The 20806-nt window shown below is 41.8% G+C and overlaps 1 protein-coding gene across 3 annotated transcripts in view; it reads right to left on the bottom strand.

Annotated features, from left to right (window-relative positions):
• Nucleotides 1-1127: 1127 nt before the first annotated feature.
• Nucleotides 1128-20806, bottom strand: part of prr12b (proline rich 12b) — a 59018-nt gene continuing 39339 nt past the window's right edge. The window contains exons 6-16 of one of the 3 annotated variants that reach the window (XM_076753599.1): nt 19718-19792; nt 16761-17580; nt 15211-15806; nt 15020-15136; nt 11443-11576; nt 10149-11236; nt 9832-9951; nt 5979-6076; nt 5638-5769; nt 3623-3718; nt 1128-2301 (exon numbers count right to left, since the gene is read on the bottom strand). In XM_076753599.1, coding sequence (XP_076609714.1) covers nt 2167-2301; nt 3623-3718; nt 5638-5769; nt 5979-6076; nt 9832-9951; nt 10149-11236; nt 11443-11576; nt 15020-15136; nt 15211-15806; nt 16761-17580; nt 19718-19792 — 3411 coding nt within the window. In that variant the 3' untranslated portion in view covers nt 1128-2166. Of the gene's footprint in view, nt 2302-3622; nt 3719-4590; nt 4751-5637; nt 5770-5978; nt 6077-9831; nt 9952-10148; nt 11237-11442; nt 11577-15019; nt 15137-15210; nt 15807-16760; nt 17581-19717; nt 19793-20806 lie in introns of those variants that run through there. The other 2 variants (XM_076753601.1, XR_013078346.1) reach the window with 2 other exon arrangements.

Raw genomic sequence — 20806 nt, 5'->3', positions numbered from 1 at the left:
GCTGTTTATGCACTCACAGGCAGCAGCAGCATCAGCCGACGGGAGGATGTACACAGTCAGCACAATAACATGTGAGAACTCCCGAGGAATGTAATACGGCTGAACGCTGACTGCAAGAAGCTCAATGTCCCTGCTACAGAGCTTCTCTTTAACAGTGATGTGGCCAGGGTTACACCATCTGTTGTTAAGAAACACACACAGTCCACCACCTTTCTTCTTACCGCTCTCTGCCACTTTCCGGCCCGCACGGACAAGGGTAAATCTATCTAAGGAGACAACAGAGTCCAGTGTGTCCTGGTTCAGCCATGTCTCCGAAAAACACATTAGACTGCTGTCCCTGTACTCCCACTGCAGCCTTACTAGCGCCGATAATTCGTCCATCTTGTTGGAAAGAGAGCGGACATTTCCCATGATAACGGCCAGTAAACATGGTTTATATCTCCGTCTTCACTCCCGGTGCTTGAGACCCCCTCCACAGCCTCTCCGTTTCCTCCTTATCTCCGCTGTAATCTCTGGTTTCCCAGTGTGGAGCAGTCCAGTGTGTCTGAGGGCTAACAGCTGGTCCCGTGTGTAGACAATAGAGCCATGGCTGAGAGGGTCTCCCAAGGCAGACTCAAAAAGTCCAAAAAATAACAGAAAAAAAGAGCGCAAAAATTACAAATGTGGAACCCCTACTTGCGTATATCCAATATCTTTGACTTTAAGGCAGCTCATTGCCCTTCCCCTACGCCTTTGACTGAAGAGAATAAAGCAGTTGCAAGGGAAACGATACAGTATGCCACAGCATTGTAACCATATTAAAGAAAAACAAAACTATTTACTATGATTGGACTTCATGCTGATTAGGATGTGTATCATATGAATTGTGTGCAGAATTACTGGAAGCTAGGTTTCCCATGTATATAAAAGTAAGCTATTCCCTGGTTACTTCTCTTAACAAAGATCAAACTTAGTTCATAGAGAAAAAAACTGGAAGGTTATTTGATTAACAATCGCATTTCATCATACAAGTCTGTGTTGTATGGCAATAAAGCTGATTGGTGAACCTACCTTCTGGAACTTTTCTGCGGTGCCTCTGTAGCAGCTCAAATCCACTTGCTCATGCATTGTTCATACTTTCGTGAAATGACTTGAGCAGAGGTGTTTTATTCATCATCACATTTGTCATTTGAACAGTTTTTATTTTGTCAAATACAGGAATTTCATGTACAGAAGAGCAACTGGGAACTAGAGAATGAAATAGCTGTACAATATTTACACATCGAAACAACAAAATTGCTCTGCAAGAATATCCTCTGAGAGGTCAAATAATAGGAAATATCCATCAACAACAAACAGATAAAAATGACTAACATTAAACACTGACATTTATGCTTTTGGATCATTTCGACTTACACTTCCTTAAAGAAAGTCGTACTTTATTTTTTCTTTCCTAATCTTTCCAGGCATTAAATCCTCTCATTGTCTTTTGACACAAACAGAAATAACATAGCTTAGTTTTAAATACATTTCTCCTCAATCATCACTGCTTTCTAACTGAGGCAGGTAGAAATAAGAGATTATATTTTTTTTTACTCACTTCTGTCTCACTGAACTCTAGTTTTACCTTCGGTGGTCTGATAGAAGCAAAAAATTGCAGGTAGGCCATTTTATGTATACCCCCTTAAAACATTTGTCAAAAATAATAGCAATCCCATCAAAGACCAACACAGTCGTTTTTAGAAATGTCCTTGAAGGCCTATAAATTATAAAAACCATGGTTGTCAAAACACATTTAGAGACAGCTTGTGTCTGTCTGTCAATATTCAGTAGGTCTTGACAAAAATCACTGCTGACCAAATCATCCTGTGGTCCCTCCTCCCTCCCTTTCTTTGAATTTGGAGGAAAATCCATCACACTGACATACTTCACTATCCTCTATCTTTCAATAGGGTTCTTGAAATCAAGAGGTACTTTAAAATGGACTTAAAAATAAATCAAATACTTTAAATGTTAAACCTTCCATGAACAAACCAACGGTAGCTGTCCTTGCTAGAATCAACGCACTACTAGCATCCATACAATGTTTCTAGTGCAATTCTCTTGTTTCACAAACTCTGGTTGCCTCCACCTACTTAACACTGCAGGTGGATTTGTGAGTTTGGTGACTGGGGCTGTGGTCATCCTTCAGGACTTGGCACTGAGGCTAAGCAACTCCATGAAGGAGTTAAAGAGGCTCTCCAGCCAGCCCTGGTTTGCCATGCACTGCTGCACTACCTCCTCTTGGCCAGGGTCCTCCGCTGCCTGCTCAATAGTGTCCGTCTGGTCAGGAAAAAACAGGTCAGTTACATACAGCAAAATGGCCACAATGCAGCTCTAAAGAAAACCAAACAAGGAGAGCAAAAGATGCAAGGCTGTAACAACTGGCTTATAACTAAAACATAAGAATATTTTTGTTTAGTGGGTGAGAGAAAAAAACATAGTCAGGAGATGAAATTTTCACATCAAATTCCTATTCATAGTACATTAGGGTTGTTTTGCGCAGTTCTTGCAGTAAATGGTCATCAATAAGGCATAACACATAAGAAGACATTTTTACTACAATTTTGTCAGGCAAACTATCACATTACTAACTTTTACTGGTTGTTAGCAGAAATATGACAAGCCAATCAGAATGAAGTATTCTCATGACAGTGGGAGTGAGTGGGGTCACCAGGGGATTCTCTGAGACTCATTTAACTTTTTCTTATAGCTCTAAGTGAAAGCATTAACTATGGATGGGTTCAGAGGAGTGATTGGGCTCATGCTGCTAAGGCTAGGTGAGCTGTAAACTGCTCATGTTAAAGCTGAAATGAGTCCCAGGACTGATATGGTGGACTACTGTAAGCATTCTTTAAAAGTACTTGGAGATCATGCAAAGAAAAAAATATCACATTGATGCCAGCATAAATCCTGAACATTTTAAGCATTTCATAACGCTGCTGACAAAAGAAAAGGTAAGAGACAGAAAACAGGAAAAGACAAGATATTTTCAGCATGAAAAAAGGAGGACACTGGACTTTGTGTTATGAGATATTCAGGATTAAGTGTGTGTGTGTGTGTGTGTGTGTGTGTGTGTGTGTGTGTGTGTGTAATCGCAACCAAAAGTGCCTCAACAAAGTACCGAGTAAAGGGTCTGAATACTTATGGCCATGCGATATTTCAGTTTTTTATTTTTAATAAAAAATAAATAAATAAATAAATAAAATAAATAAAATTTCTAAAAAATATTATATATTCCAAATTCATCAGTGGTGCAAAACTGATTTTGTAAAGAGTTACAGTATTGTAGTTGTGCAAACCATCATCTCCAGTAATATCAGATTGTTTTGACTTCTTGGTGAGCCAGATTGAGGTTGTCACTACGTTCTACTTGGGGGTAAGGTGATGCAATATGTTATCTTGGCAACTTCAGTGCAATTATTAACTGCAGTGGCAGGTGGGACCCAAAAACGTGGTCAACACTTTTCAAGAGCGGAGTATGTGCAACATTGCCAGTTTTAGAATTTTAGAATACTCAACAATACAGATAGGATATTGGAGCAAAATATTAAATTAAAAAATTGGACCTAATACATTTTAGCATTTATGCCGTCATCCTTACCTCCTTTTTACAATGCAGGAAGGTGTGATACTTGTAGTGGTGAAGGGAATGATACAGACTGTAGATCCGGCAAGTTTCAATTGAGAGCTTCAGATCCTGAAAGGTTGTGAGAGAAAAAAAGACTGAAGATATTTTTCCAAACATTTTCTAGCCTTTTCCTCCCAAGTGATTCACCTACCATTTGAAAAAAAGTACTACTGACAATAAAGGCAACACTGAAGAAAACTCTTTGCTTATTCTATACTTAATGAGTGCCAGCTAAATTATCAAAAGGAATTTGTGCTTTATTACTCAAATCACATTTTCTCACTTCACTCAAATATGGAGGTGAAAGGAATTTGATCTGTGGTGCATATAGCCTGCTTCTCCATGCCATAAACCACATCTCTAACCTCTGCCACTCTCCTCATATATTGAGAGTGACCCACAGAGGACAACATCTGATAACACATACAAGCCTTTTTTATGGATGATGGTTTTTCCATCACTAGTCTCAGTCGATCTTGCGTACGTATGGATGTACAAATGGTGAGACTAGTGATTTGCTGTTTTCTGCTTTGTGGATTACTTCAATCAACTTCAGGAGATACATTGAATTTCAGGTCCACTGTTAACACGCAGGAACAGCTGATCGCACTAAGCAAAATGAGCATACTCCCAGTGGAAAGACTGGAGATCCCCAAGGAAATAAGGAGAAGGAGAAGGGGATGTAGAGCTGGGGCGCAGTGCCAGGACAAAACATCCGTACCATCTCTTTTTATGGGGAACATGAGATTACAATTACAATTACAATTACTCATTTGGCAGACGCTTTTATCCAAAGTGACGTACATATGAATTCACACAGCGATGGCACAGCATCGGGGGCAGTTTGGGGTTCAGTATCTTGCCCAAGGATACTTCGGCACTGGACTGTCGAGGCCAGGGATTGAACCACCGACCTCCTGATTGGTGGATGACCGCTCTATCTCCTGAGCCACAGCTGCCCTCCCAAATACGGTGGAAGAGGTAACAGCACTAAACAGACTGCAGAGGGAGTACCGGGAGTGTAGCCTCATGTGTTTCACCAAAATGTGGCTAACGGAGATCCTGCTGGACTCGCACGTTGTGCTGGACAATTTTCAACTGCTGAGAGCAGACAGGAGAGCGGACAGGAGAGCGAAGGAGAGCAGAAGAGTGATGTTTGTGAACAACAGATGGTGTAACCCAGGGCACATCTGTATAAAAGAGCAATGCTGCACCAGAGACATTGATTTGTTAGCTGTTAGCATTTGGGCCATATCATCTTCCAAGGGAATTCTTGTATGCCATCGCGATAACTGTGTACATCCCCCAATCAGCCAATGCAGCAGCAGCATGCAAACTACTACACACTGTGGTTTCACAACTGTAGACATCGCACCTCCAGGTCCTCCTCTCCATCTCTGGTGACTTCAATCACGTTTCCCTGTCCTCCACACTCCCAACCTTCACCCAGAATGTTAAAAGCTACACCAGAGACGATAGAATATCGGACTTACTGTATGCAAACACTAAGGATTCTTACAGTTCATCACCCTCCCCCCGCTGGGCCGTTCCAATCACAAACTGGTTCATCTGCTCCCTGCATACTGTACATAGCTTCTACTAACGTCAACGATGCAAAAACCCAACCCAACACTGTAAAACTAGCTGGCTACTACTACTATCATCATCATCACTACCACCTGACATGAGATGCCTCACCATCTCTGAACCAGCCCCCCTCCGAGCCAGTCTTAATCACATTTTTGTTCCTGTTTTTTGTTTTTCTTGCGTGTACATGTGTGAAACTGTACAAACTAGTTAGATTTTGTATGTTACTCTTTGTCAGGTTAAGTCATTGTATGGCATTGAACCTCTGTAAATATCATCAAGCTTAACATGGATCTTGTCTGTTAAACATGTTTTTGTCAACCAAGGACTGGTTCCCTTCAACCATGTACAATGTACAATGGAAGTAAAGAGTATGATGCTATAGCTTTGCTACTTCTGACCTGTTGCTTAGGAATAGTCCTCTTGACCCAGTTGAGCGTTTTGCGATTGTAACCCTCCCCACCAAGGTGAACTTTGACAGCTCCAGATTCCAACGGGTCTGCTGTCATTTTGGGGAATATATGTAAAGCTTCCTGGAGAAAGGAAAGCAGAATGCAGTCAAAGGCATGAGATACAGCTTTTCTCACAGGTGTGGGAATATGGTTGGGGGAAAGAAGCTCCTTTTTTAAAAATGTATCTGCAGTCTCTATTTGTTTTAAACCTACACCAAGGTACTTATTGTAAATAATTATCAATTGACAGTCACTTCCAACAAACAAACTAGAAGGATGTGTAGGTTTACCTGGTGCTGAGCACTCATGTTGACTCTCCTCAACAATCTCTTCTTCTGTTCACTTAGCAGGCTATCAATTTTCCTCATGGGTGGGAGGTACAACTCATCTGAGGAGTTAAAGAAGTAGAACGCTCATTTACATAAATATCACATTTTAACCACTGTCACTGCCTATTATTATGAGAGAGCTGGGAAGGGTGTTACCAGTATAACAAGATTAAGTGATTTCAGTGGTTGTTTTCAATGACAGTGCTGGCATGGTAAAGGTTGTTCTTCACCTTAAAACTGCAATAAATGCATATCACCTGCACCTCTTTATTTAAAAAGTTAATTCACTCATGCTCTATATTACCCTCTCTCATGAGAACCACATAAGATCTCAAGATTTGAACATGAACACATGAACACAAAGTGGAAATCCATTATTTTCCAGCAAAATACTGAGACGCAATTGGAGGTGCTGAGTTTCATTTGAGTTGTTAACATTTGAGCATGCCCAAAAACATGCAAGTAGGGTGCTTTCTCAAGTCTCAACATGCCTGTTTTCTCTTCTACTTCTACTTTCTACTACTACTCTACTACTTTTCTCTGCACTATCATTCTCTGCACAATCATTGTTCCACCATGAACAATAATGCAAATTTTGAGGTATCACAATTAGGGACTATCTTTGAGGCCACTCTGAAGGTCACTGCACTTAATGATTGTACTGTATGTAAGATACTGCACTGAGCAATGGATCAGTACTATTGACTTCCCCTAGAGTGGCTGCTGTGCCTTCCTCAAATTTGTTCCACTGGGCACAGGTCAAATTTTTGACTTTATATTCAGTTTCCATCACCATGGATCTTCCAAACTGATTCAAAATTGGAAAGTGATCACAACTAATTTAGTCTTGTCAGAACATTAGCCTGGAATGCCAAAGTTGAACACATATGAAGTTCATTGTAATTGTAATAAGTCACCCTCATCTATGTCTTCCTCTTCTTCTATGTCATCCTCCCTCTCAGTGGCTAGATGCTGCTGGACACATAAACTAAAAGGAGCATAGTCTCTTAAGTCCAAAAACCTGCCCACTGTTTAAGACACAAACTTGATCATTTCAGATTCTGACTTCACTGGGGCCATGCATTGGTTTCATGGTTGTTTAGTTTTCCCAATATACAGTGCATTCCTCATTGCATTGGACTGCATATACTAGCTTGTTTTTCTTGTGCTTGGGTGTGTAGTCTTTTGGGTGGAAAAGTTTCTGTTTTAGTCTGTAGCTGTGTTTGAAAAAACAGGGATGCAGTGTTTACTGAAAATCCTCCAGAGTTTCTCAGATACTCCAGACACGTATGGAATGACGATGTTGCGTTTGTTCTTCTTTTTTTCCACCACCCACAGTGTTGGTGTTCTTCCAACATGTTGGTGTTCTTCCAACACTGTGGGTGGTGAAGAAAAGAAGACCACACACCCAAACACAAGAAAAGCAATCTAATGTACGCAGTAATGAGAAATGCACAGACTTGCAGCATTTAACAAAAGCATGGCTCAGCACAGGAGGGCAAACTCAGGTCAAGACTCAGCAATTTACCTCCACCTGAAAGATAAGAGACATTCATTCAAGGACAACAACATACACATTGTGGATAGGAAGGACAGATGGTTTGAAAGAGGAGTGAGGGAGGCTATTAACTTTAAAATAGAGAAACTATCCCTCAACCAAGGAGAAGGTCTACAACACCACTTGTCCCCCACCTACAATGCCTCCCAGGAGAGTTGACAACTACCTCATGTGGGACTGTTGTTACACAGCCAGGAGCACCAGCAATCCAAGTGGTAACATTGACCTTGACAACACCACCATGAATCCCCACCAGTCAATTAGACCTGAAGAAGCACCTTGGATGAAAGGTCTAGTTTCCCTTCATTCAACCCTCCTTGGATAACCATGACCTGGAGAATCTTCACTGACACCTTGATAGTTTGTTTTCTAACTTTGAAACAACTTGAAATTGAACAATAAATTCTGGCAGTAATATTAACATGTTACAATTATGTAAATGCTAAAAGATGCAAAAAAAATCCATGTTTAGAAGATAGTGAGAGCCCGCAAATTGAGGAGTTCAGCACAGTTAGGTATCTTACCCTCACCTTTGTCTCTCTTTATCTCGTCTCTCCCTTTCCCTGTCTTGTTTCTTTCTCCATCTTTTTGCACTCTCTCCTGCCTCCCCCTGTCACTTTGATCCTTCTGTTGTTTTTTCTTTCTACACCTTTTCTTTATGTTCTATATCCTGTTTCTCCTTCTCTCTTTGCTCCCTGTTCCTTGTATGCCTCTCTTTCAAGTCTCTCTTCATGCTCTCTCTCACTTTCCTTTCTCTCTCTGTCCTTTTGTTTTTTCTGTCTTGTCTCCATCTTTTTCTGCTCCTCCCCTCTTTCTGTGGCTCAGGAGGTAGAGCAGTTGTCCACTTATCAGAAGTTCAGTAGTTAGATCCCTGGCCTCAGCAGTCTACATATTGAGGTATCCTTGGGCAAGATACTGTAACCCAAATTGCTCCCGATGCTGTGCCATTGGTGTGTGTGTGTGTGTGTGTGTGTGTGTGTGTGTGTCTGTGTGTGTGTGTGTGTGTGTGTGTGTGTGTGTGTGTGTGTGTGAATGGTTAATGCTCATAATGAGCAGATGACACATAGAATAGACAAGAACAGTGCTATATACATGCAGTCCATTTTATCATTCCCACTCCTTTTGCTCTCTGTCCTCTTTTCCCCCAAGAAAAAAGTAATGTGATATTTCACATTTTGTCTCTTTATTTCTAATTTTACTCTATGGTCCAGAGAGTAGGATTTACTGGTGGTGAGGTAGCAGATTGTAACCATCTGAATACTCCTCACCCTCCTCTATGGTGGCCACTAAAAATGCCTCTCTACAGCCAGTGAGCGGTTTGTCTGTTCTAGGCTACAGTAGAAACATGGTGATGCAACATGGCAGACTCTGTGGAAGAAGGACCCATATAAAGGGCTCATTCTAAGCTAACGAAAACACAATGATTGTTGTGATTGTACATAAATTTAAAATATGATTATCACATTCCATTTCTACCAGTGGATTCCCTACATCCTACACACTGGACCTTTAAGTTACAGTGTTTGAGTACTTCCTCCACTACTGGTGGGAGGGTATAAGGTTGCTGTGGTTTTTTTGTTACTCTCCTGCACATGGTGTTTCAATAAATGCTCTTTCAAGGGTTGAACTGATTTCTGTCTTGGTCTCATCACTCATCCACATTTGAAGGCCAATGTGACAATCTAAATCAAAATATTCAACCTCTGAAGTAGAAGCCTAGAGCTGGATTTTGACATTCATCATATGTGCATGTTTACACAGAATGCGAAACACTTTTAAAAATGTTGGTTTCTTTCTGGTCCACGATTCATGATTTGGCCAGACTTCCAAGCAGAACATAATATTCCAGGACAGCATGGTTACTCCTTGCTGTTAAGGCATACTGGAAATGCATGTTATCATGCCACAGCATGTAATGGCATGGTTATGTGTACCTTCAGCCTCAGTTTCTTGTTCACTCACTGTACATTACAAGCAACCGTAACAGCTATCTATCACACTAAACAAGGTGACTTTTGAGAAAATACATTCAACAATCTGAATTTCCGCACTATGCCTTTGAAAATTGTTAGCTTTGCAAAAGCACTGGTATGGTTGAAAACCAACCAACCAGTGTGGTGATCTGGTAGCTAGCGAACTGACAACAGCAAAAGGCCATTATTGTCTTTCTGGACAATCTTTCTCGCTACAATTCTCAACTCATTCACACGTTCATTGAAGCCTTTCAATCAGGTTCCTCTGTCTGACCATGCTCACCATCAGTGTCTTCCAGTGCTTGGATCATATCAGGGTCGAGTGCTGTGCTGACCAGCATCTCCACGTAGCTCCTGAACATCTCCCTCATGGCTCGACTGTTAACTCCACCCCACACATGACCTAAAACACAAAGCCTTAACATTATTATTATTATTATTATTAATATTATTAATGTATGCATTAATATGTCATTAACAAATGAATGTGTACTACACCCATGGACGCACATACACACCCATGCATGCACCCTCACACTCACTCACACACACACACACACACACACACACACACACACACACACACACAGACCAGCTGACCTTCGTCATCACTGGGTGCGGAAGAGTCAGAGGAGGAGGAGGAGGAGGAGGAGGAGGAGGAGGATAGCACCTCCTTCAGCCACTTCTTCCTCTTCTTGGGAGGAGGCCCTGCATTGTCCTTCGAAGTCTTGGCTCTGGACTGACACTCTATCTTCTTCACTCCTGCTCTCTTATCCTCCTTCAACCTTGCAAACTCCACTGTGCCATCTCTCCTCTCTCGTGCCTCTCTCTCTTTTTTCTCTTTGTCTGTATCCTTTTGTTTGTCCTTATCTTTCTCCTTCTCTCTTCCATCCTTTTCTTTCTGCTCCCTTGCTTTCTCTTTATCCCTCTCCCTCCGTTCTCTGTCTTTCTGCTCCCTCTCCTGTTTCTCATTTTCTCTACGCTCCTTTTCTCTCTTGTCTGTCTCTTTATGTCTTCTCTCCCTTTCTTGTTTCTCGCTCTCTTTTTGTTCTCTCTCTTGCCTCTCCCAGTCACTTTGATCCCTATGCTTTTTTTCCTTTTCTTTCTGCTCCCTCTCTTTCCACTCCCTCTCTTGTCTTTCCCTCTCTTTTTGCTCTCTCTCTTGTCTTTCCCTTTCTTTCCTCTCCCTATCCTGTTTCTCCTTGTCTCTTTGCTCCCTGCTCCTTCTGTCTCTCTCTTTCAACTCTCTCTCTTTTTGCTCCCTCTCATATTCCACTCGCTCCCTGTCTCTTAGCTCTTTCTCTCTTTTCTCTTTCTCTTTCTGCTCCTTCTCTCCTCTTTCACTCTCCCTCTCATTCCCCCATTCAATTCCCTTCTCATTTTCCCTACACTCCCTTTCTTTTCGCTCTCTGTCCTCTTTTTCCCTCTCTATTTCTTTCCTGTTCCTCTCTTTCTGCTCCCTCTCCCATTTCTCCTTTTCTTTTTGCTCTCTTTCCTCTTTCTCTCTCCTCTCTCTTTCCTTATGCTCCTTTTCTACTTTCTCTCTGTACTCCCTCTCTCTTTGTTCTTTTTCTCTTTGCTCCTTCAGCTCTCTCTCTTTCTGTTTCTCCTTCTCTCTGTCGTCTCTCTCCACTCGAGGTGGGGTTTGATTGTGAATTGTGGGCAGCTGTTTAGGTAGTGACTGGCGCCTGCCAATCAGTACGTGAAAAAAGAAAGACACAGAGTGACTGAAGCTACAATGTCTGAAGGCCCAGGGAGCTAGTTAATTATTTGATATTATTTGATATATTCTTTTTCTGACTGAATTTGGTTCAGATCTGTGGTTTTAGTATAGCTGGAGCTCTGGAGAGTGACAATCAGAAACATTTAACAAGAAAATCAAACTCAGCCTTACCTCAGAGTCTGACCAGCCCTATGCCATGGCTTTCGAGAACACACTCGGACATAATCTTTTTTGTTGATGTTTTCCAAGAACTTCACATACAGACGCTGGTAGCGCATTTTCGCATCACCAAAGTAACCCAGATACTGAGGGAGGACACATGAAGAATAAGAATGACAAACAGTATTATTCTATATGAAAAATCTAATCACGTTACACAACATGAAAGTCAATAAAAATATATAAATAATACTCTTAAATGTCCAAAGAAGTGAATGATCTGAATTCTGAGAATTTAAATACTATACTGTCTTTAGTCCTTTCCTTCTTCCTTCTTCTTTCTATGAAAATACTACAGCAGTGTGCACCCTTGGGGGGGGTTATCTATGGTTCTTTGTAGAATTAAGAAGTAAAATGGCCGCAGGTACAAAAGCATGATTATATCTGTTGGTTCTGAATTTTGGGAGTTTAAAGCGTGATCCTGATGGCAACATCTGAAATTCTGCCTGTAAGGGATGAGAACTGACAGGACAGATTCAACCCTTCTTAGCATCTGCTTCTGAAAAAGTTCCTCCTCCTCCAGGCCTTTCTGCTTAGAACCTGCGATGCAGCTGCTCACCTTAATTAACTTGGAAGGGGAGTTTTTTTTTGTTTTTGTTTTACAGTGATGGACCCATACCAGCAGATTAGGGAGAAGGAGACAACTGACTCAACAAAGGACCTTTAGAAAAGGGTCACTAGGGTCTTGTCCACATTAAACTTGGCCAACTTCCTAAGGCAATACAGGTGCTGCTGGCCTTTCTTGCAAAGCAAACTAGTATTTGGCTCAAAACACAGCTTGTCATCAATAATGGAGCCTAAATACTTGACCTCCTTAACAACCTCTATTTCTTGACCATTTATACTAGTTTTAACAGTGTTAGTGACATTTTGCCTAAAGTCAATGCACATGTCCTTAGTCTTTGAGGCATTGAGTTCAAGAAAGGCATCCTGACACCATGTTACAAAGTAGTCAATGACCGGACCGTGTCAAGTCTCCTCATTGTTCAGTAAGCTGACAATAACCGTATCATCAACAAAGTTCACAAAGTATCGATTTTCAGCCACAGAGTGACAGTCATTGGTGTACAGAATGTAGAGGAGGGGGAGAGAACACACCCCTGCGGTGAGCCAGTTGATGTGAGTGGCAAGTCAGAGAGATGACCATTTACTCGCACTCACTGGAATCTGTTAGTGAGGAAGTCCAATATCAAGCCCACAAGGTTGGTCTCCAGTTGGAACTGATGCAGGAGCTTCTCAACCAGCAGGAGGGGCTGAATGGTGTTAAAGGCTGACAAGTAGTCCAAAAACAGTAATCTGGCATGGTTTTTGTTGCCCCAAAGTGTTTAAGGATGAAGTTGAGTACTGTTACAGTTGCAACAGACCCTCTGTTGAGTCTATATGCAAATTGTAGTCGGTCAAGGAGGCTGTTCGTCCTAAGTGTCAGTTCTCTTTTGATCAGCTTCATCACAAGTAATCATTTAAAGTCTTTGGGTGGCTATTTTTTGCAACAGGGACTATAAATTGACTTTTGACTTCTGTTGGCACAAAGATTGATTAAAAATATAATTAAAAATGGGGGCTAGCTGTTCTGAGCAACAAGAAAGAACACGGCTGCCAATATTGTCTGGGCCCGGACTTGTTTTGGATTTGCAGTGTTTGAAGGTGTTCACAACACTTTGTGCAGGGAAACGGAAAACTGACTGGGACAGGGACAGGAATGACTGTTTTTGGCCAAAAATTTCATTGCTGAAATCATGTTTGTCAAATCTTGAATAAAATTGATTTAGTTCTTGGGCCAGGGATATGTCTGAGGTGAAGCCTTCCAATGCCACCTTTTTCTTCATTTTGTCGTTTAGACCCACCATTGTTTTAATGCTGCATAACGCCCCATAGGAGGTTATTGCTCAGTTTGTGTTCCACTGTGAGTTTATAGTCCCATTTGGCCCTTTTGATTTCACGTTTAATCTCTTCCTTGGATGCTGTGTAATTCCTGAAGGTTATTTTGTCTGAATGCTAGCCTTTTCTTTTTCAACACGTCTTTAAGTTGTTTCCTCACCCATTGCTTGTTATTTGGGTATTTTTTGACAACATTTTTAGGGATTACAGTGTCCTCACAATATGCAACCCATGAGCTGACCACTTCTGTCAGTTCATCTATGTCCCGTGAAGATTGGACAAACTCCTCTCACAAGGTACAGTCCAAGCAGCCTTGCAGCACCAGCATAGCCTCCTCAGACCAGACCTTCAGTTGCCTGGTATCCACTTTCCCCCTCTGTTGGTGAGTGCAATATGCTGGTATAAGGTGCACGCAGTTGTGATCAGCAGAACCCAGGGGAGGGAGAGGGACAGATTTGTAGGCACCTTTGATGGAGCCATAACACTGATCAAGAGTCTTCCCATTTCTAGTTGGGCAGGACACCTGTTTATAAAAACATTTTAGAATTTTGTCCAATGAAAAGTGATTGAAGTCACCTAAAATTAGGTTTGGGGCATCGGGGGACACTGCCTGTAATTTCTGGACAGTACTATAGATCGATTCTACGGCAGTGCTTTCATTAGCCTTCAGTTACGAAGATCTGCGGAAATTCTCTGGGTAGATAGAAGGGGCGCATGGAGACTGAGAGCAGTTCAATGTCTTGTACACAGTCTTTCTCTCACTAGTGTTGTTTTACACCAGTGCTCATTTATGCACAGGCACACCCCGCCCCCTTGCGACTTGCCAGTGGTCGCTGTGATCCAATCCATGCAGAAAGGTGCACCGAAACCATCCAATGCAATGCCAGCGACCAAGTCCACTTCTCCCAGCCATGTTTCTGTCAGGGCCAGGAAACAGGCTTCTTTGAATTCATGTTGGTATCAGACATTGGCTTGCAATTCATCAGACTCATTTTGGAGGGACTGCATGTTAGCAAGGATGATTGAGGGCAGAGGAACACGCAACAGAGGCCGCCTCACTCGCTCGCATAATCCACCTCTCCTACCCCGCTTCCTTGTTCTCCGACAAGGTGTGTTGGTAGAGCTCCCGTTCTTTCCATACTGCCATTCAATATCGGCGATGTTCGGGAAGATTAGATCTGGAGGTGGCCTAGAGTTCCCTGGTTGGTCGAACTTCAGCAGTATAAAGTTCGAGACTGAGAGGTGCTGCCCCAGACTTCTGCCAAATGGGAAGTTTCCCATAACAGCACCAGCAGTATACATCCAACAGTCCATTTCATTGTGACCGATCCAGAAAAATGATCTCTGCAGGGCTAGTAATGCATGGAGGTTTCGGATATGCATTAAAACTGCGATCGGATATGAAAGAGTGCTAGGATAACTTTAAAGAATTATATTAACAAACAAACAGACAAACCATCATGCTACTATGCTGCCAGTTGCTGCGTGCGCATGCACCCCTCCATGTGAATACTGTATATGTATAGATGTGGGTAGGTCTGGAGCCAGGCTACAACAAATGTTCAGTTTGACCTCTACTCTACTATGTAATTTAGTGTCGATTGAATTTGTGGGAGTGTAGAGTTAAATGTATGTCTGCTGAAAAACTCACATTACTGGTTGCACAGAACTGCCTTTGACCATCTTTAATCTCTGGGCTGAATTTCTGGAGCAAGGCTTTCTGCACCCTCCAGATGGGTGGGGGTTCTCGGCCTGTCTGCAAGGCCATCTGGTGACACACACACAGTGTTAATGGTAAGATTTATTCACCATACATACTTCCTGCAAGCAAGAGGTACTCACCTTAAGAGTCCCAATGTCCTCAGTTCGAACCACAAACTCATCCCGCTCACGAAAGATTCCCTCGCCTCCACTCTCACTGTCCTCCTCCTCACTCTCACCAGCTATGGCAGCATCAGTCTGTTTCTTTGCCAGGTGGAGGGAGGTAAGACGCTGGGATGCTGGGGCCTCTTCCGGGGTTGGAGGTGATGGTGGTGGAGAGGACGATGAAGAAGGTGAGGAAGAGGAGGGTGAAGGCTGCCCAACTTCAGGTTCTTGGTCCTGATCAGAGGATGATGGGGGAGGTGTGGTGGACGGAGGAGGGATGGACTGGCCCAGGGGAAGGTTGGAGAGGGGTGAGGACAAAATGGCCGGAGGGGAGGTGGAGGGGGGTGGGGAGGTGCCTGCAGTTGGAGCCTGTTGGAGGGAGGGCTGCTGCTGCTCGGAAAGAGGATAAGTTGGATATGCCTCCTCCTCTTCCTGCTGGTTTGGCAGTGGGGAGGGCACGGACAGACATAGGGGTGGGAGGGGGGATGGTGTAGAGTAGGTGGGTGGCGAGGGGGAGATAGACGGTGATGGTGACGGAAGTGCAGGAGCAAGTACAGGTCCTGATGGAGAATCTGAAAAACAGAGTGAAAGGAACAAATGAGAAAGTTACCTTCTAACTCTTACAAGTTTTTAAAATCACAGGAAATAACTTTGAGGTCACATTTTCATTTATTGGTTTGTTGTGTTTTTTCATGACACAGGATTATGGTACAGGACTCAAAACAATAGTCTTATATTTTAGATACCTGATTTTGTGCAGGACCCTCCATCACTGTGCAGGTGCCTAAATCTACCAGTAAGAGTCTCTTATGCAGCAACAACACAATCCACCAATGAACAGCCATCTGATTTATTTTAGATAAATAATAATCAAAGAAAGGTCCACTCACTAGCTTTCTGTTGGCCCAATCAGTGAATGGTATGGTTGGCTCAGTTGACATGAAGTTGGTTCAGATGTCATCTCATGACCCAATGAAACTTAAAAAAGGAGCTTTCAACTCTTCCTTGAACTTTGTGCTGCTTGTATGGATGAGTGACAAATGTGTGATGTACGTGTAACCTCAAGCATCACAGTGGCAATGAGGAAGGGACCAAAAATCATTGACTAGGAGTCAGTCAGCAACCAGAGAAAAATCAAAGAGGACATTAACATGACATGACATAACATGACACCAGAGAACATCTTTAAACAGAGACAGGGGTTAAATTCTCCCCAAGTATACAAGCATTACATAACTGACATTCCATAGCTTGCTCGCAAAGGTAAACCAACTCCATGACAACTGAGTGACTCCACTTGCTGATGAAGACCACGAGATGCAGTTGAAAGCTTTGAAAAGCTAGTGACTAGACCGTGGGTTAAGATTATTTTGTCAAATTAGCATTTCCAATTTCAAAAAATCCATTTTTTGAGCAGGAGAAATGTTGACTCCTGGTTAATATTCCTTGTTAAAGACAGTTTTAAAGAAAGACAAGGTGCCAGACAGACAAGAGAAAACAGACATATGAGCAACCACATCCATTACCTTCAACATTAGGCACCTCCAAAATCTGCATTTCAGACATCCTTTCTTCTTCTTCCTCCTGCTCTTCCATAGTTCCCTGATGTTGATTCTGTGAAACTCTCATTATTTCTTCATTATCTGCAGTCCTCCCTCCTCCCTCCTCCTCCTTTTCTCCTACTTGCTCAATCTCCCTCTCCTCTGCTTTTTCTATATTCGACTGTGGGGACACCATTGTTTGTTCTTCCTTGTCCTGTATGTGATGTTGATTATAAGTGAGGGTCTCCTCTTTTCCATTCTCCATACTGGGGATGAGGGGAGGCATGGCAGGGAGAGGGGGGCTGAGTGGTGACTCCTGTGGAGTAGGCGTGGACAAGGTGGGTGGGACTTTGATGATGGCAGAAGCCATTGCAGCAGCCAACGAGTGTGGGGTGTCATAGAGGGCAGAGATAGCAGATGAGATGCTCTTCTGCAGGTCCTGATTCTTACTGACCGAGTCCTCCTCATCAGAGGAGAAGGAGGGCAGCGTCTCCAGGTTCCTTTTTAGCTCCTCATCAAGAGGCTTGCAGGGACTCGAGCAGCTGCTGAGAGCCAAGCCCGGCCCCTCACCCTGCCCTCCTTCGCTGAATGTTCCTGTGGGCTGCTGTGGGGAAGTTGGTGGTAGAGGAGGGGGAGGCGGGGATAAGGGCCTGATTCCTCCCTTCAGAGAGGAACAGGGATTTAGTGCTACCTGCTCACTTCCATCATGTCCAAGCTCAAGGCCTGACTGTTTTTTGCCTGTCTTCAGGAAGTCCAAAAAAGAGGCCATGAAGCCAGGTTTAAAGTCGAAAACCTTCTCATCAGCCTGCAAAAGAGCAGAATCTCATCACTGACGCTTTATGAGGTTGTCTCTCCTTTTCCACTGTAATGCGTAGTTGGTCAGTCAGATGATTTTTTTAAGGTGGCTGCAGACCAAACTGTTACCATATCTTTCTAACCCTAAAAAGTTACGATTATGGTGAATATGTTAGCTAACAGTTGCCAATTTACACATCCAGCAGACACAAAGTATGAATTCACGATGAGTATGTCAAATATTCCCTCTTCTTTCAGCTTTGTTTTGGTCTCCACCAACTGCAGAGGAAAAATGTTTGGCTGTATAACTATCATCTTCAATTAAACTGATTTATTTCTAAAGTAACTCAGTAGTCAATTGGTATATAAAACGTCAGAAAATTGTTATGTCAAGCCATCAGTTCAAAACTTAAAAGATATTCAATTTACCATCACATAAGAAATGCTTTGACTAGGAACCATCAGACATTTTTGCTTGAAAAATGAATTTCTAATTAATTTGTGATTAATCAATAATCAAAATAGTTGCAGAAAATTTGTTGATTCATTACTAGTATGAGCTGTTATGAAATTATTTCACCCAAATGGCAGATTTCTGTTTAAAATTCTTAGAACAAGAAGAACATGAAGAATTATCTCATCACACATTTTTGTTACACCTGAAGTGATGATGATTAATCATATGTACGCACACTAGAATCTACCCTACATCTGCTACATTGTTCATCGTTACATTTTACTCAGTGATGTTTTTCTCCAAAAACATTGATAAATTTACGTTATTTGTATAAAACCTTTTCTATCTTCAGCCGCAAATAATATGCAGAATGAACAGCAATCCAACATATGGATGATATGGAAATACATAAATAGGACTGAAATATTAGGAAATTGTCTGAAAACGACATGGATGGAAATGGATCAGTGAAATTAAGGACAAATTATTACCACAAGTGCAGACAGTGAAGATGCATGAAAAGTGATTGGAAACAAAAATAGTAAAAGCTTTATTCTTCTTTGCACCCCTATGGAATGCATATTGCATATACTAACATATTATACACTGTTGCTCATAAAGTTGGAATAAAAAATGTTTACCTCTCTCCATGAAATGATTATGACAATCTGGTTTATTCTTGAGAGACAAAGTGTATATCTTCATAATGTACATAATGATTACATTACATAATGTAATCATTGCACCTGGTCAAAAGTGATGACTGATGCATTTAAATAGGAATAAACAGAGGATAGTGTCTGAAAACAAAATTATTACAACTTTATGGGCAACAGTAGTATTAGTATTGGCAGTAGGAGTATTCTAGTATTCTATTATTATTGTTCATTAATGTAGAATGTTGCACAACAGATATATTTCTAGACAGTTGTTATTTATTGTAGCGTAATACACATAGTTTACATATTTACATTTACATATTTCATTTTGTTCATTGTTTATGATTGATTTATTTTGTTTTATTTTTTTGCTGTTCCACAAGGGGAGCAACTGCAACGGACCCAATTTCCCCTCAGGGATCAATAAAATATTCTGATTCTGACTGATTCTGATTATAACTGATGTTACATTGTACAGACATTCCAAAAGTTGTTGTGCGCACCTCCACTCTGAGTGGGAATAAGAATGAAAGATTTTTACTTTCACTCAACTCTAACATGACCCATTAAACAGATCAATTGATACTGGACCTGTACACTAAGCTGTAGGTAATGAAACTTAACAGACAGCAGGTGGCAGCAAGGCTCCTGCACTAAAAAAATTTGTAACCATGGCAACAGCTGCCCTGGTAACAGCCATCTCTCTCCTCTCTCTTTTGTCAGTCAGAAAGAGCTGGCTGTCAGTCAACTATAACCTCTTTTTCTCCAAACCTCAAATCACAAAATGAAAATACAGTGTTTTGTTCCAATGGACACTACAACACTATATAATTTCTGACTTCTAGTTTTAACAAATACCAAGGCAATGTAGTACCTTTTCATACAGGTTTTGGCATAAGTACCTATAGGAACTATAGGTGAAGAAAGTACAGAATGTGTTGCTCTCTCTCTACCAGAGGCTTGACTTTGAATGGATGAGGTTTGAATTATATGTGAAGCTCCTGGCTCATTTTGAATGTGAAAAAACTTACTGAAGTGGAGAGTTTCTGCATAGTAGCCCAGGTTTCTGGATTCAGTGGATCATCTGTTTCTTTCTTCCATGTCATCTGTGTTAACATTAAAGTAAAAAGCTTTCAAAAATCTATTAAGCAAGTTCTTTAAAGATTGTTAGATATAAAGTTTGCTTTGTATTTACATCAGTAGCAATATAATGCCATCCCTTTCAAGATGCTCACAAATGCCTGTTATCTTCAAGATTTCATTGTGCAGGTCACATAAAATCAGGAACACATTTATCTATCAAGTTGATTGTGCCTCGATATCACTCACATTGAAAATATTTATTTTGTTGTCCATCATTTTATTGCCCCCTTTCACACTGCACACTGAAAGGGGGAGTAAATTTATAATCACAACTTCTAAACTTTAACTTCTTCGCCTGCCTGCTCCTCCGTTAGGTGTTGCCACAATAGATCATTTGCATCCATCTCTTTGCATCTTCCTCTATCGTGCCAGCCACCTGCATGTCCTCTCTGAACACATACATAAACTTCCTTTTTAGCCTTCCTTTTTTCCTCTTGCCTGGCAGCTCCACCTTCTTTGGCATCCTTCTCCTGATATACCCATTATCCCTCCTCCACAAATGTCCAAACCATCCCAATCTCACCTCTCTGGGCCTACGCCGTCCCTCTAATCCTCATCACTCCAAAGAAAAATCTTAGCATCTTGACCTCTGCCACCTCCAGCTCAATAGTGCCACTGATTCCAAACCATACAATATCGCTGCTCTAACTACCATCTTGTAAACCTTCTCTTTCACTCTTGCTGGTATCCTTCTGTTGTAAATCACCCCTGACACTCTTCTTCACCCACTCCACCCTGCCTCCACTAACTCTTCACCTCTCTTCCTTACCCTGTTACTTTGAACAATTGACCCCAAGTGTTAAAACTAATCCACCTTTGTACTCCTTGCATCCTCACCATTCTGCTGTCCTCCGTCTCACTCATGCACATACACTGTACTCCATTTTGCTCCAACTGCCTTTGATTCCTTTTCTCTCCACTGCATGCCTACACCTCCCCAGGCTCTCTTCAACCTGTTCCCTATACTCACTACAGAT

The sequence above is a fragment of the Chaetodon auriga genome, chromosome 16 (assembly GCF_051107435.1).
Source record: "Chaetodon auriga isolate fChaAug3 chromosome 16, fChaAug3.hap1, whole genome shotgun sequence".
In the NCBI taxonomy this organism is placed as follows: Eukaryota; Metazoa; Chordata; class Actinopteri; order Chaetodontiformes; family Chaetodontidae; genus Chaetodon; species Chaetodon auriga.
Note: the sequence above shows the minus strand (reverse complement) of the source record. Positions and strands in the feature narration are given on the sequence as shown.